This window comes from Lissotriton vulgaris, chromosome 5, assembly GCF_964263255.1.
Source record: "Lissotriton vulgaris chromosome 5, aLisVul1.2, whole genome shotgun sequence".
NCBI classification, from domain to species: Eukaryota; Metazoa; Chordata; class Amphibia; order Caudata; family Salamandridae; genus Lissotriton; species Lissotriton vulgaris.
In genome coordinates, this window is record NC_141693.1 from 352,494,185 (window position 1) to 352,511,795 (window position 17,611).

The window sequence follows — 17,611 nt, forward strand, 5'->3', positions numbered from 1 at the left end:
ACAAAAAGTAATCGATTCTTGAAAAGCTATGGCGCAGATGAGGGCAAAAAGTGAAGGCCCTGCCACCGGAATTATGAAGTTTAAAGATGTCCTCTTAGTGGAGGGTGGTGCAGAATTTGCACATGGCTTTATGTGACTTCGGTGGGCAGAATTTGAAAATCGAGTCTCTTTTTAGAAATGGTTCCACTGGTAGATTGAATTTGCCCCCGCAAATAATACGTGACGAGGGTGGAAGGACTGCTAGTTTGGAATTAAGGGATGGCCAAAATTAAGGAATGTCACCATTTGGTGCATAGATGTGTACAGCATACAATTATGATTCACCGGATTGAAGTCTTGAGAGTAAGCACCTTCTTTCATTATCCTGTTTGGCTGAGATTAGGGACAGGCCAGAGTTTTGAGGCGTTCTCAGATCTTGCCAGATCATTGATCCAGCCACCTCTCATTGAGAGATATTTTGCAGCCTATTTTGGTTTATTGGAGTAAAACAATGCCTACAGTTAGTTTGTGACAATAGTCGGATAGTTTACGGCGTTTGTGTGCTTGAGGCACTGAGGGGCAGATTTACAAGCCCCTTGCGTCGTTTTAACCCCGGCAGTTGTGTCACTTTTCGTGATGCAGCAGCAGGGTAAAAATGCGGGCCATTTACAACTTGACGCATCTAGGGACATGCGTCATGTTGTAAAGCCCTGCGTCACTTTATACCTGCGTCAGGTATAATGTATGCAGGATGGGCGTTCCAAAGCAAAAAAGCCTCGTAGAAGTGACCCAGTGAAATCCACAAGATTTCACTGGGCCACTTCTAGGACACCACTGCATCAAATTTTTACGCCTGCTTGAAGTAGGCGTAAGGAGTGACACAGCACAACGAGGATAGGCCTCCCCCTGCATTGCTGGAGTTGCGTTGTGCTTGGAACACGACTCCAGCAATGCGTGACATTTGCATCAAAAGATGTGTCCGAATTTCTGACGCATCTGCCAATCCTTGCGCCATGGAGCGCCTTATTGTAAATACGGCACATCCATAGTGGCGCAACGGTTTCTCAAAGTGGTGCTGGGAAAGTGACGCATCTTCACAGATGCGTCACTTTCTTGTAAATCTGCCCCTGAGTGGTGAAGGAAATAACTTTTAGGGAGGCCATTTATAAGTGATAGGAATGTGGGGTGAGTGAACAGGTACTATGTATGCCTGAGATGGCTGTGAAAGCTGGGAAGGTGGGTTAGTAGCGCTGGTGAGGAGAACAAAACTATCAAGTATTTGGAGGTGGGGTAGTGATAATGACAAAGGATAGGGATTCCAGATCCTGAGCAAAGACCAGGTAATAACAGACCTACGCACTTCTAATAGCATATGCTTAGAGAGAGAATAAAAGAAAATGACGGATGAAGAGGGACACACAACAGAGGATAGAGTACTACGAGTTAGAGTGTAAGACACATAAATGCCTAGATATGGATGCAGGGTCATGAGGAGACACAGGGACAAGGGTACCCGCATTAGATAGGAATGAGTCAATGTTGTAGGAGCTCGAAGGGAGCGGGACAAATAGGGCAATTTGTGCCTATATGAGAACACCTCTAGCTGTCCAGTAATTATAGAAGAGATCTTAAGAATAAATGTATTAGAGCAGGTGATAGAATAGGTGAAGTCAGCAAATTAATAGTATTAGCAAATGTGGTACAGCATATGAGATGGGAGGGCCTTCAGGACACAAAACGAAGCAGAGCCCATTGCTGGGATCAGGGGAGGAATTATATAAATCAAGTAAGTAGTGACATACTTAACATGAAAGTAAGTTCTAGATAACACATGGGCACAAGTTATAATTTAACAAAGTTAACGGCGAACAAGCATCGTAGTACAGCTGAGCAATACAACTAGCGTCTGTCGCCAGAGGTATGGTAAGGTACAGCTGGAGAGATAAGTATATCAAGACAAGCTGGAATGGTGATAGTGTTAAGATCAATTGAGGAAAATAAGCATATGTGGAATAATAAACTGCTGTTAAGGTATAACAAGACTCCTATGCTTGAGTGAGGGCATGACGTATGCTAGAAAACATTAGATCTGGAACAAACAATACTAATAGTAGTGGATATATATGGTACACATTCAATAAAGTTCCATAGTTGGTGCCAAGCCTTATTAGGGAAGATAGGCTTCATTTAGAGACAAAACAGTGATGAGTACACATTTCAACAAACGTAACTATTTATGAGCAGCTCAATTGAAAAAAGGGTAGGACGCAATGAGTCGGTATCCAGGAGAGTTGTTAGGGGCTAGGAAGTGAGGAAGACCAGTCTTCTTCCATATGTGACTTTGTTTTATTCTCCAGGAAAGTTTCCAGTTTTGATGGCTCAGAGAATACGATTGTTTTTAAAAGAGATTTTAAATTTGAAAGCACCAATGAAGGAGCCTTGAATCGAGTTCACAAAGAGTATTTTCCACGGCGCTAAGAAGCCTTTCTATCACATTACAGTGTCTTTAGCGTGGTCGTGGCGGATGAAGCTTTTGGCACCCCTCCAAGAGAGCGCTTTGATCTTATGCATGTGCGCAAGGACCTGTTCACAGTGTTGGTGTCTCAGTGGTTTAAAAATGAAGGGTCTGGGAGATGTGGAATTTTGGGGTTTAACGGAGGGCACCCTGTGTGCCTGTTCAGTTTCAAAATCTTTATTGAAGGAGAGTCCCAAGCCCGAAGGAATCCTTGCAGATATCGACTGTGGGAGACAGAGAAACATTTTAAACATCCTCAGGGAGGCCAAAGATTCAGAGGTTATATTGTATATTCCTATCCTCCAAATCAGTCAAGTCTGTCTTTAAGCTGGCCAGCATTGTGGCAGTTTTTTTGGGCGTTTCGACTGAAGGTTGCTCAAGTCTTCCAAGGAGCTGATCCTACCTACCTTCAGCATTAGAAATTCCTACTTTGAGCGCCTTCTAATCCTTCTTTATTAAGGCAGCTTCCACTTGAAGTAGATCTGTGTTGGTTTTTGTAGACTGAGCAATGTCATGAACTGAGTTCAATTTCTTGAGTAGGATATCAAATGTTGGAGGGTTACCGCTTTGTCCATGATCGGTGAGTCTGGGATGGGTGGGTTTTGCTTCTCCCTTTTAAGGTTGCCTTTCAGCTCTTTTTCTCTATGATCTTTCTGGGCTAAAGAGTCTTTGTGGTCCTTGAGAACTACCATTTTCCCCCGAGCACTCTGTAGTATGGCTATATAATTGGGTAGAGGACCTTCAAGTCATGGGCTGACTCAAAGCAGAATATGTGACGTAAAGCGTGGAGGTTGCAGACGCATGGAGCAGGTCTCAGACTAAAGAGCTCCAAAATCTCAGCCAATGTGTGCAACAATCCATGTGACAAAGAAGCTTGTGAGGCTATATGGCAGAGGGCGGGAGGACAACTGACCCATTACCGCTACTGCTAGAGTAATATAAATAGAAGCAATGACAGCTGATGAGGGTTAAACACAAGTATGGTGTGAGTACCAGTCTGTAGCTCCCATGTAGAATGGAGACCACTGATGTACTGTGAAATGTTGTATGCAAGCTGCGAGGAATTGAGCAGAATGTCGCAGATGAAGACAAACAGTTAAGGTTTGTCGCTGGAGGGGCCAATGGAGCAGGATGTCGATCACATGAGCAGAGAGGTAGGATGGGTATGAACCAGCAGGACCATCCAAATGGAAAGCACTGGTAGAGTTAGTCAGGTAGATAGCCTGTTACACTTGCCGGTAGTTGACTTTGGGGTCCGATGTTTATGGAATAGTCAGAACCGGCTGTGTGCCTCATGGCCGGGCAGAGAGATTAGAAGAGGAGTGGCGCCATGTTATGGTCAGGCACGCGCCATTCATTACAGCCACCACTGATCCGCGTGGGAGCAGGAGGCCACTGTCGGGCTCTAAGCCCCTCTCATATTTTCATGTCGGAAACAGGCAGTTCCCATTGGCTGCTGGCCTCGCTTGCAGAGAAACTGCTGGGGGATGCAAAGGAGAGCGGCACCACTTCTGCTGTTATCTCACTGTGTTCTCGGATGGGTTGCTGAACTTAAAACCCTGTTAACTTTTGGGGGGAAGGTGCCATGGTGTTACAAGTTAAGCAGGCTCATAGCCATGCCACCCATTTTCTAAAAGTTTGATAGGAAGAGGGACCATGGTTATTGGTCGAAAATTACTCTGAACTGCGGGATCTGGTGCAGGTTTTTCAGTAAAGGGATATTCAGTGAAGATGTTCATTTGGATTGTACTGTGGACTCAGAGAAAGTATGCAAAGTTTTTGTATGATTGGCCTAAATGTTTTAGGAACATGATTGATTCACAGGCAGGGAGGCAGTAGCAGGCACCTCTGCACAGGCACAATCTGTCGACTACAACCCCCCACCTCTATCTATGCTGGTTCTAGTAATCCACTTCTTCTAAAAAGGTCAGAAGAAATCAGAAATCACAAAAAAGCCCCCTGGATGTTTTAGATCAAGCCTGAAGACTAAACACAAAGAAAATGGAGAATAGCAAAACGTGCAGCTAGAAAAGGAGGGACAAATGGAACATGGTATGGAAATGCAGAAACAGACGGCATAGACACTAAGAACATAAAGTAATCACTCATTTTTGTATTTGGAACATTTATGTAGTGATGCATGTTACTTTTAAGATACTAAAGAGCACTGGCAGTGTTGAAGATAAAAAGTAATCTTTGGTCACAAGAAGTGTCATTAGAATCCACTCAGTGAAGAAGATGCTTGTCTAATATTCTTCATTCGCTGACCCTTAAAGTTCACTTGAAGGTTAAGTGTGAATGATTCATTTTTTCAGAACATTTGAACTTACTTTAAATTATGAAATTGTTCTTAGACACCTTGACTAAGGTGGTCGAAGTCTCACAATGTATAGACCCTTAAGTGTTTAAGAGATATCGTCAAACATTCAATCCTGCCCATCCCCAAAATGTTGACCCTCCCCACAAAAGTACCAAGAGCATCTTTGAAATAGTATAATTGATAAATAACCACACACATACAATAAGGATGTTATTTGAAAAATAAACATTTTATTCCGAATGTGCACTACATTTTTACATACAAAAATATTTGTAAAATAAAATGTTAACAACTGTAAGTTAAGGGTAATAAAGTGAATGAGAACCACAGGCTGATCCTTAGTCCTTTGCTCCAGTGCACACACTGTCAAACGTTTATGCGTATGTTCAAAGCTCTGAATTTTCTTTCAGCACTTGGCACCCCTCAACATTTCTCGTGCAGGCAGGATGACATTATTGGAAGTGAACGTTTTTCTTAACCTTCTTTAGTTACTAAGTGAGAGCAGCAAAACCACTGCAAAGAACACAGAATGAGTACCCAGCCAAGTAACCCAGGGAATAGTTTACAGAAAAACTATGAAGTGGTACACAGTCTCAATAATTCGGCATGTGGGCATCTGTACCTTGATTCATGTTTCCTGCAGCACCTCCTCTTTGTTGCTGACAGCAGGAGAAACTATTTGGACGGCATGACAGCCGAGCATTTAAGTGTTGGCTTTTCAGGGTGTCAACAATATGTTCTTCCGCATTTTATAAGTATTTAGTTAATGAAAATCCTGTCCATTAATACTGGCTCTCATCACCTATCCCACCCTATGTGGATCATTAAGCTTTAAAATACTTTCTTGTCTATGCTTAACCCAACGTGTAATAAGTCTCTGTATGGGGATGTTGCCTGGCTTCTAAAAAAAAAACACTGCTACCCACCTATTTTGTCCAATTTAGGACGCAATTCCCTTCTATGCTTTCCTGCTAAGAATAACTGAAAGCATTGTAGGTCAACAAACTTCTGTCCTTACTGGGGACCAGCAAGCAACTCTTAGCCTCATCCAAAGATGGTTTTATAGAACCTGAAAATGTCAGCAATAGATAGACATGATCTCTCACTCCATCTTTATGTCTCAGTGTCTGGGAAGTGAAAGGGTGAGAGTGATCATTAGACTGGATTGGTTCCTTTCTAAGCAACCTCTCAAGTGTCTCCGCCTTTAGATCAGAATGCAATACCTCTCTTGCAGGGTGCCGCAGGAGCTGGCTTTACACCAGACCATGTCCGATAATGCAATCAAAGCCACTCTGGTTAGCTCATTTGGCCTCAAAATTTTCGCCAATCTGATGTCACCAACCTCATTTTTGGACTTGATGGTGTCTCAAAGAATGCAGCTATCCATTGCCATATAGTTGAATACCAGCTCTCTGAGGTTAAATTCTGGAAAGGCAGAAGTCATTATCTTTGGCAAACCCTCTAATATGTGATCAGGTGCCTGATGGCTTTGTGATCTTCACACAACCCAGGAACCAGTCACTTCTGCATGCAACCTGAGTACTATCTTTAACTCTAAACCTTCTTTTTTGGATCACATTTATATGTGTGCCTATTTTTTTAACCACTTAAGATCCTTCTTTTACTTTACTGAAATGTTACAAGTTTATTGTAATTTCTCTGACAGTATCTATTTCAATTACTTCAGCAGACTTTAGCATCTCCGATAATCTTGCAGCTCAGAGGATCTCACATTATCTCCCACATGATCGCTCTCGACTGACTCTGGTTCAGTGTGTTGAAGTATGCCCTCTGTAATAAGCTCTGAACGTACCATTGGGCTTAATACAATACTTGGGCCTGCCTTTATTAGAGACCTGTATACTCACTGAAGGGCATATTATCAAGCTAAAGCGGCGATAATGGGCTTGATAATATGCCCTTGAGAATTCCAATAGAAGCCCATATTGACACCACAACATGGGCTTCTATTGGAATTCACAAGGGCATATTATCAAGCCCATTATCGTCACTTTAGCGGCAGTTTTCTGCTGCTAAAGTGGAGATAATTGTAACGCCCGTCCTTGATAATATGCCCCCATGTTCTGGTTCAAGCACTTCCCTACTCATCTTATCTTGAGAATGCTTCTGGCCTGATATGGTGGACATTATATTATGTTATTGCCAATTATAGCGCACACAGCTCCTCAAGGAGTGTCCCTGCGCGAGCCAAGTGGGGGAGAAGGGGAGGACCAATTAGATGAAGAGAAAAGTTTTCAGTCTTTTTCTGAAGAGCTTAGGGTCATGGGTTCTACGAAGGTCCAAAGGAAGCAAATTCCATGCAGAGGCTTCTTAACCGCATGAGTGCTGCAGCTTTTCCCGCTGTGCGCTGGAAATTTAAAAAACCCGCGTTACATGACAAAGCCAGCTCGTCATGCGCGCAGCGCAGGTAACGCCCATGACGAGCTGGCTTTGTCATGAGCACCGAAGGGGTTAAAAGCAAGAGAACTTCCACCAATTATCTTGAGGCGAAAACGTGGTACCTGAACGCAGCTGTCTAGTAGGAACGTAGAACCTGAAACGATTCCTTAGATAGACTGGATCAAGTCCGTACTGGGCCAAGTGAACCAGGACAAGGGCTTTGAACTTTACTCTTTCTGCCACAGGTAACCATTGGAGATCACGCAGGTGTTGCCTTGCACTAGTTCTTATGGGAATATTAATAAGAGTCCTCGCTGCTGCATGCTGAACTACCTGCAATCTTTAGTTAGAATTAGGTATGGGATATTCCGCTGGCCAGAGCGATTCCCTGATCTGAGGGGGGAAGGTCCCAAAAAGGAAAAACTCTGACTTATCCTCATTGCATTTTTACTGCACAGAAGAGAGCCATTGGAATTCAGCCGTCAAACAGGTTTTTGCAAGAGAGTTGGAAGAGTCAGTTTTCTTCAATGTAAAAAGGAGAGGTGCCTTCTCCAGTACTACTCCCAGGGAGACAAGCAATGATTTTGTAGTCATCTAAAAACCCTCATTTTACCTTTTTGCAGCACTTACATTCACCTTTGTCTCTGCTACGCCTGTCTACAGAACATCCGTCCAATTTACAGGTCACTGCAGTGTTGGCGAGATCGTTTTGCCAAGATTATTTTACTGAAGATGCATCTGCTAATGGGCAAAATTGAATGCAGCCATGTAGTTGAGGCCCACTTAGGGATGTGTTTATAAGATATATGAAATAAATAGTTGTGGCATATGATGTGGTCCATGACAAGCACTGAATCTTTCCTCTTTGTTCATTGTACGTCTGTCTTTTCCTGCTGACATACCCCACAACGCAGAATCAGGCATAAAAAACCAATTGCAGAAGCCCGGGCTGATTAGGTTGGGGCTTCTACCACTGTGACACAGTGGCTTTGTGGCAAACAGTCTTCAACGTCAAGGTCTTCTGAGGGCCAATATGGCAGAGGCTTTGGTGCCGGGAACATGGCGGTTCCCTCACCAGTAAATGGACAGGGGAGGGAAAGAACTGTGGGTTTGGAAGGGTAGGATCCCAGCTGATTTAGGACATGGACCCCTCTCTTTCAAATCCAAAATGAGATCCAGAGTGCTAAGACACTCAGGGGCATATTTATCAAATGTACATGTTATGCAATGCAGCAAATCACCTTGCTGCACTGCATGAAAGGGAGAGGGCAGGAATGCTGGTGCACAAACTGCTGCCTAGCGTCAACGCAGGTACCGTGCACCATGTTGCAAGGGTGCCTGTGTTGTAGGCAGGATTGTTCTTGTGCAGGAAGGGGTACCTTCCTGATTAAAAACAATCCTCAGAGGCATTTTCCTCTTTCTATATGTGCTTCAAAATGCAGCCCACGTAGAAAGAGGAAAGAACGAGGAGAAATAAACATGTTTCTCCTTGTTATGCCCTCTGGGGTGTCGTGGCATTTTGATACTTTCTACCACTAATGGTAAATCTAAGAATGCGCCAAAATACATGGGTGGATGTGTGGGACACCCACGCTCTACCCATGTAACACCTCCCTGGATCAGAGTACAGCAAGGCAGTGACTTGCGTTGCCTTGTATTACTCCACATTTACCAAACCACGCAGGGCCACGCAAGGTGGCCTTGCTTGACTTGGTAAATATTATTCAAGGTTTTGTGTCGTCCTTGTGCCCCATTGACGCAAACCCAAGATAAATATTTCTGCGGTGTAGTGAGATTAACAAATGTTTTTCTAATTGCCAGTGTGTTTCATATATGCTGGATGCTGGTGTGGGAAGCATTGGTGAAGGCATCCCTAAGTAGACTTTCCAATCTCATCCCCACCTTCTGCCTCCTGTAGACTGAAGTGGTTTTCAGGTCCTGGCACTCCACAGCTCCTGGTAACTCAGGAAATGGAATCGTGACAGAGGCCATGGGCCAACTTTTAACCTGACAATGAATGCAAATTGGGCAAGGAGTGGTGCATGTTGGACAGTGTGTGCCTGCTTTGACCAGTTGAAGGCCCTTGCATCTGTCCTTCACTGTGTGAGACAGCATACAAAATAGACACACATGGAGATCAGTCTGAGCAGGAACCTCCTATATTTCACCCAGATGAGATCTTCTGAGTGGATGCCACACATCAGGCTACAAAATACATGCCTGTGAAGCTCCCAAAGATTGCGGGATATGTCAATGAAGAGAAACATGAATGGTTGATGTAGTCAGCAAAGATAGAAGTGGTGCTGCAGGAATCATGGAGAAATTGACTGGTTGAGACTGTTCTGTCTTCCTTGTTTTACTGACAACTCTTCCAACTGTTTCTGGTGGTTCAGTGGTGTATGTGGTTTTGCTGCTATCTGCTGGCAATTTAATAATGATAAGCAAAGCAATCACCTCTGTATATGACACAATCCAGATTTTTCAGCTAACGTATAAAGGAAAATCTACATTCCTAAAGCAGAATCTCCTGTTGAGTGAGATTCCCACATTAATTTAAAGCAACGTATAAGGACATATCCAACGTGCAAGGACATACTGCCACATGAGCACATATGAATGGAAAAATGACAGATGCTAAGGTATCCGAAATGTGCGTATAGTGGCCTAGTGACCAGATGCCATTGGGATTTTTTACCATAGTAGAGTTCAAGCCATTGGTGGATAGGCCTATGGGGAAGTCTCCCTTTTAATCTGTCCGATTGGGATGTCTTGTCCCTTGCTCATGCCACACCAAATGGTGGTAGAGCACTGAGCAGCACAACAAATGAAGTGCTTTAGTTCACTTTTGCGTCTAACAACAAAGGCCTTTGGCCAGCTCGTTTTGAATCCTATCTCATGTGTTTACAAGAGGATGCTTCACCACAGAGTACACAACTCATAAAGCTGTGCTACACTACTGGGAAGCTTTACCAACACCTTTAGCACATTAATTCCAATAGCCATGAGATGAACACCACTTAAAAGTCACAGCAATTCTCCTTACAGAAGCAATTATTGTTTACAGAGCACCCCTCAAAAAAAGCATTCATTTCAAGAGTCCCATTATACAGATCATCCAGACCTCCTTGCTACAGAACAACTTTCCATTGTCTCACAATACAAATTCCTTTAGCATAAACTTGCGTACATTGACATTTTCCCATAGTCCTTCTGATGGACAGCACCTTTGACAGAACTCTGGATACAGACCTTCTTTCCACCATTCACAGCACAGGAACTCTTTCCACAGGGCCTCAAAACAATGTGTTTCTTAAGTTCCACAATACATTTTTCCAAACTTCTACATTACAAAACCTCTTTCCACAGTATCCCTGATATAGAGCAATTTTCTGTGTCCTAATAATACATATCATCCTTCCATGGTTCACCTTTATAATCCATCTAATGTATCTGCTACAGATAATCTTTTCATAGTCCTTTCATGCAGATCAATTTTCCACAGCTTCTGATAAAGAGCATCCAGTCTCAACTTCCAAATGCAGAACATTTTTAAAGTACCTTCAGTGGAATAAGACCCCACTGTGGAAACCCAAGAACTCCCTTGCAACACAGCAAAGTTCTTGTCTCGTTCATGGCAAAAAAGGAATCTCCTTCTTACAAATACATACCTGCAGAAGGTGGCTACTATGAACCTTCCAAATCATGGTATTGCCTTACATTTTCAGCATCCCTTTAGTCATTTCATGTATCTCTTTAGAATTCTGTATTTTCTAGTGAAACTCTTATAAAGAAACCAGGTAAGAGATGTACCTCTGTTTCCTCGATTTTGCCGTGGAAGGGATATGACCCGCCTGAGTGTGTGTTAGTAACAGGGTTAATGAACAGCATCTCACACATGCTTTAAAGTTCACGCAACCCATTGTCATTCAATCTGCTATTGTGGCAAGCTCCTACATGCTCTGCGTTATGACATAACTTCCCTTTCAGTCATATCGCTCCTGACCACTCTCAACAGGCCTGGCTCATTTTGCTGGATAGTCACACCAGTGGATCAAAACTTCACAGTTGACACATTGACTTCAGGTGCAAATCACTCAAAATACGTCTCCGGTGGAAATAGGAGCTTAGAGGTCCAAACACCTTGGTGAGCATTCCATTCATAACACCAGGCCACAACTAAGATGTCTTGTCTTTTTTCCAGGGTGACAGAGCCCATTTCATTAGCCAGCCAGCTCTGTTGGTGCCACCTGCTCTTGGATGATCTTCTGTTTATTCTGCTTGCTTGGCCTTCGAATCCAGCTCCAACCCAACAAGTCCTGATCCTCGTAAGAAGGATTGAGGCGCCCAGAAACAAGGCACTGAAAGAGTCCACTCTCCTTCCCAGAGTGATGGGCCACGAGAGAGGCCAGACTGGCAAACTCCTTGCTCAAATGCTAAAAGTGAGCAAAAGAAAAGAATATTACACTCCAAGACCAAACATTGGTTTAGGCTAAGTCATTTCCTCTCATCCTGAGGAGCCCCTTTCATATGTTGTAAAGCTAAGAGGGCTTTTAAAGTATCCAAATCTGCTTCATGAGAGACTCCTTTTCCTATGTCATATATGCTTATATTTCTGTACTCCTTTTATGTTGCCTTTCCGCTATTTCAAGTTTGGTCTTTGACAGGGAACTAGGCACAGAAAAGAGGCAGAGAGTGACTTGAGAGTACAGTCCCCCGGGAAGTAGGGGATTGATGTGTGTGTTTGATGGGAAAGGCTAGACGAAAATAGATGAGATATTAAGATATACTGGGTATGTTAGTTGCAAAGATCAGGGGGAGATGAGGAGAATGAGACAAAAGATGAAAAAAGAAAAACTCCACAGCATTTAGAGTATCAACCATATACACAAGACCAGAGGAGGCCTTTATGTTGCTCAAAAGACCTCTTGGCCTTGCACTCTAAGGAACAAAAAACACTCAGGGCCCGAATCACAAACCTAATTTTTGTAGTACGCAAAGAAGTACTAAAGTACTACGAAATACAATTCATAAACCTACCACTGTAAATCTACCACTCACCTATATTTTCTAAAGGAAGATCCCCACACATGTTTATGACTTAATTACTTAGGGGCCGATTCAGATTTCGGCCGGAAGGGCTCCGAACCATGAATCGGTCACTGCCGGCCGGATTCCTTTCCGACCGAGCCATTCTGATGGGCTCAGTCGGAAAGGAATCCGACTCGGATTTCCGGATTGCGGACAACAGGCTCGGAGAGCCTGTCCGCAGTCCGGAAATCCTCCAGTACTCCCCCGGTCGCCTCTGTACGACCGAGGGAGTACGAATGTACTTTTCACTGCCTTTTCGTGCCGGTCTGTCCGGCATGAAAAGGCAGTCGGAAGCTGTCTCTGGGGGCCCCCAGCAGGGCCCCCATGGATGTGAGGCCGCCGGATGGCGGCCTGGGGGCACCTATGGTGCCCCTCCGTCGATCCCTGCACCCGGTGGCAGGCATCTTGCGAAGCCGGCCACAAGGTGCAAGGCTGTAATCGACGACAGCAGGTCGGTCGGTTACAGCTCCTGCCCGATGTCGTCCGACATCGGAATAGGCCCCTTAGTACTTAATGTGGGAGGGTACGGGGAGTAGCTAAAAAAAACATACTTACTACTAAATGGGAGGAGCTTATGGAGGAGTAAGAAATGGTTTAGGTAGGGGTTGGGTGAAATTCTCCCACCCACAAAAGAGTAAGCCCCTATCTATTCATAAGCTGCACTTCTAAGATTACTACAGCCAAGAAAGGATCTAAAACACTAGTACATGTACTCCAGCTCAGAACTAGAGAAGGTCCAACACCACACATTGCCAACCACAGGCACTGCAACACACTCCTATAAAAATATGGTATAAATGAAATAAGATTATTTAAACTAGTTATGAATATAAGTAAATGTAATTTAATGCGAAACACATCTACAAATAAAACTTTTACTTTTCATTTTAAAATATTTTAACAGCTTTTTTTAATTTCATGATTAATTTTACCTGTATTTTTATTAATAACTTACTTTCAATTAATTCTATACATAACTTTTAGTATTTTTAATAAATAATAATATATTTTTTTTACTGTAGGTAAGATTTTTTTTAAATGTAATCTGATAGTTTTAATTTAATATAGTTACACATTTAATTCAAAATGCAGTAAATAGTGCTCTAGCATGTTTTTATTCTGTTCTACATTTTAAATAAATATATAAAATTCATTTAAGTTAATATGTAACATCAAAATATTTTTACAAATTCTTTTCAAGTTTAATAAACTCTTTACTTTTCCTATACTTTAAGCATAGGGAGATCTCAGCCACAAGATCTCTCAGCAGCATTCCACACCATCGACTACAGTGGCCTGCCTAACACCCTAACAAAAAACACAAACGTTAACATAGTTCACTGCTATTTCTTCTCTTATCTGGGTACCACACCAGGAAGCCATTGAAAACCTAACAGGACCATCAGGTTATCAATGGCTTTTAGTCAACTGTGGAGTCTCTTATGAAGCCATCTCCAAGGTCATCTTTAATCTGTTCACCAACTTACTCAGAGTACAGTTCTGCAACCCTAGAATCAAAATTCGCCAATTAACAGCTGACAATCAATTCTGATTCCACCATCAAAAACATCCACAAGCATGTACCTGAAACGAAATTCACCCAAAACACAAATTCTTCTCCACAACAGCAACACCAGGAAAACCCAAATACAAGAATGGTACATTGATATGAAGTTAGATTTACACCACAACTTGCCTCAAACAACACATTGTACAGTTCCATCCTCAAGTGCAACCTCTACCTTAAGACCCCCTGCACTAAGACAACCAAAACAGCATGGTGCAAGCTATCACTTCCTGAAAAGTCAAACCATTCATCCCAGATAAAAAAAACTCAGAAGAGACCTCATCACTCCAGCTCTGACTGCTCTATATTGGGTTCCACTTCAAGTCTGCATCGATTCATCTCCTAGCTGCATCACATGCAGGCAGTCACAACAGTACACCTGTTTCCAGTCAGAAACAAATCACTATATCTGAAGAGCCAAATTAAATCCCAAAGCTGCACAGTCGCTTCACCTATACACTCACCCTGCCTCACACACTTTTCTTCCATTTTGTCCAGCCCACTCGACACACTCTTACTCTCCATCCCCTTACTTGAGATTGAACTTCTTTCCTTCTACTTTGTCAAACACCATGCCTCATTAGCACTTTCACAGCATTACCTCTCTCAACCTCATTGATACTTCCCCAACCTCACCTACACATTCCCTGTGACTTCCGTAAGTCATCCACACAAGCTGCAATCTCACCTCAAAGCAGTATGTTCCATGATCAGTTTGTAGGATCTGATGAGAAACAACCCCACACTGAGTCCTGATGGTTAGTGTCCATCTGCCTGTGGAACCTGATTCTGCCTGCATCAGGAAGGAACCTATAGCATCTTTCCTCAGCAGCAAGATTCCCGAATCCCTGTGGAGGACAGAAACAGCATAAATCATTCTTCTTTCTATGCACTGGATCCTCTTATGCACTAAATGAAAGTCTTGAATACCCCCATCAGGGCTGTGAAATCACTGCTGCACTCTTAATCGCAATTCCTCCTCTTTCTGATTTCTAAAATGGCCGTTATTGAGAGAGAGGGCACAGAAGCATATTTATGTGCAGTGTGCAACCACTGACAATTGCAAAAATGGGACCACATGCAAGCCTGCAAGTGGCTTGTCACCATGAACCCTCCCACACACTTCCTTATCTCAGCCTCTTTTCTCTCTTTGAGCTAATGAAGGAAGTAACACGGTGTGCATCCATTAGTAAAATAGTCATCGGGGTAATAAGTAACTTGTACTTACTCTTCTGTCATGCCCCCCTTCCACCTTTTTATGGGAAGATTTCAAATAACCTCGAAATCCATAAGGGGATGCAGCGATTAGAGAAAATCCAAGGACTAGTAGTCAAAGGTATTTTTCAGCACTTTGACAAAATTGTGCTTCTGGCCTACTGGGCCTACTGTACTATTCACGGGTGCAGTATTTACTGAGTGCAAACTTTCCTCTTGAAAATGAAGAATTGCATGCAGAATTTAGTGTTATCCACACAAAATCCCACGAATACCAGAATATATTTTTTACTGAGTAAACTTCAGCTGCTTTGATCAGCCAGTATTAATCTGAGGAACATTGTGGGGATGAAGTAATTAATGGAGTATTTGGAATTACAATCCATGCATCAAAAGGATTTTTGTGCAGGGGAATGACTTTTGGGCTGCTTGTGTCACAGGTCAGGGGAAGACCTATCATGGCAGTTTGAGCTGGACTGTTTCCATTGGTGCAGTGTCAAGAATGATTTACATATGGCTTGGTCCAACTGAGGTGGCATGGTGGGCAAAATAATGATGGACGGGGATGCAGCCTTGAGGGATTACCAGTGACTGAGATTTATTCTGCCATTTCATACATCACTTTTTTGTATACTTTAGTGTGTAACCCTAAATGAGAATGGTATGTGCAGGCATGAGCTCCATGCACACTGTGTCACTGGAACCAAAGTTATATTTGGCTGATGAGCCCTAAATAGGTTAAAATTGGTCCTGGGATGCTTGTGTTTCAGTTCTTAAAGGACCTGGCCTGGTTGGACAGGCTAGACTGTTCCCACTGGAGCAGGGTCAAGAAGACTGATTTGTATACGTCTGGGTCCAAATTGTGGTGGCATGGTATACAACATAACAAGGGACTGGGATGTAGCCGAGTGATTTCCTGTGGCTGAGATTATCTCAAGCATTTCATCCATCACTTTTTGAATATTTTCATGTGTTAGATATAACAGCATCTATGTTACAACTGAGAGTATATGGTCTATAATCCAATAAAATGCTGTGAGGCTTTTAGAAGCCCTTATGTCTGGATTAGGGCCCCATGATGACAAAAAGCCTATCCAAGACCAGGAGGGTTTTATAAAATCAGAGTAAAACCTTAGGGATTTTTCAACACTCAAATTGTTTTAGAAAGGACGCAGGAGGATATGTGTCGAGGTTTAAATCAAATTCTTACTTTCTCAGCCTTCTGGGAAGTGCATTGCTTTACTACGGAAAAGGTATTTTGAAGTCAGTCTAAATTAATCCTTGTCTACACATTACGTAATATATAAGCTACCACATGTGTAGTTAAGGTTTTAGTCAAGAGTACATTTATTTATGTTTTCACGGTGCATGGTATCCCATTCCATGTATTATTGCAGTATCTCTCTATGGGTCTTGGTGAAGGTTCCTTCAAGATGTCTCTAATGCTCTTTGTGAGAGAGGTATTTGAGTGTCAGTTGAAGTCATCACAAAGAGGACAGAGCAGCTCAGCACTGTTGTGCCAGGTGGGATATATTATAGGTTTACGTAAGGATATAATGTACTTGGAACTTAATTTTCTTCATCATATACTACACTTTGCTATTGTTACTTTTGGGTTAAGTTGCAGACATCTCAAATTAAAATTCCCAATACCCTAATTGCAAATTACCAATATGTATACTCTATTACAGAATAACAGGCATGTGTTTCTTAATAGGACCTAGTTTTAGTTCAACAACCTTGAGCCTTTGACACCCATGCCTTAATAATAGCTCTAATTTCTGCCTATAAATTACCTGGAAGAACAGGAAGACACTTTACGGAGGAAAACCCACTCACGGAGGTATAGACAGGTCTACGTATTTGGTACACACAAGAACAGTAAATTCCAACCGGACAATTCCACATCCAGTAGAGCATCCTCGATGAAGTAGGGTTCTAATTTCTTAAAGCATTGTGTGATAGTAATAAAAGGAACTATTTTGCCTGCATCAAGAAAGTATTTCAATGGTGAAGGGATCGCTTATACTTATATCATATTCTGTAGACAATGTATCATCGAGACATTTCTGAAATGCAGGTGAGCTCCTATTCAAGTGCCAGCTTTCACTAGGTTTCTTAACATGCTTTCATTGGGGTAGCGCAAAACACAATACAAAAATATGGTTAAGGATTTATGAGAGTTCTGTTCACAAGAACCAGGACTAGAGAAACAAAAAGCGGGTGGGTTAAATTCTTCTCAGCTGCTGGTAATTACTCTATCCGCATTCTAGACCATTGTTATTTTACCAACAATATTAACAAAGGCAAAGACCAGCCATAGGCAAATCAGCCTAGCTCCTGCTTCAATAAGAACAGTCCAGGAAATGGTAGGATCAGTCCCCCCTACATAAGATTAGAAGAAACTCCTGACCGTTTCTGACCTTGCTGGTCCTCATCAGTTTTGGCCTTGCTGGGCAACTTCAGTTTTGGCCTTGCTGAGCCTCATCAGCGAAGTGCTTGCTTAAGGTTCAAGGCAGTGAGCATG

The 17,611-nt window shown here is 42.6% G+C and overlaps 1 protein-coding gene across 4 annotated transcripts in view; it reads right to left on the reverse strand.

Moving 5' to 3' along the window:
* Positions 1-6,889: 6,889 nt before the first annotated feature.
* Positions 6,890-17,611, reverse strand: part of SH2D5 (SH2 domain containing 5) — a 150,002-nt gene continuing 139,280 nt past the window's right edge. For 2 of the 4 annotated variants that reach the window (XM_086921628.1, XM_086921630.1), the window contains 2 exons: positions 14,558-14,717; positions 9,239-11,647 (listed from right to left, as the gene is read on the reverse strand). In XM_086921628.1, the coding sequence (XP_086777754.1) occupies positions 11,435-11,647; positions 14,558-14,717 (373 nt within the window). In that variant the 3' untranslated portion in view covers positions 9,239-11,434. Of the gene's footprint in view, positions 11,648-14,557; positions 14,718-17,611 lie in introns of all 4 variants that reach the window. The other 2 variants (XM_086921629.1, XM_086921632.1) reach the window with 2 other exon arrangements.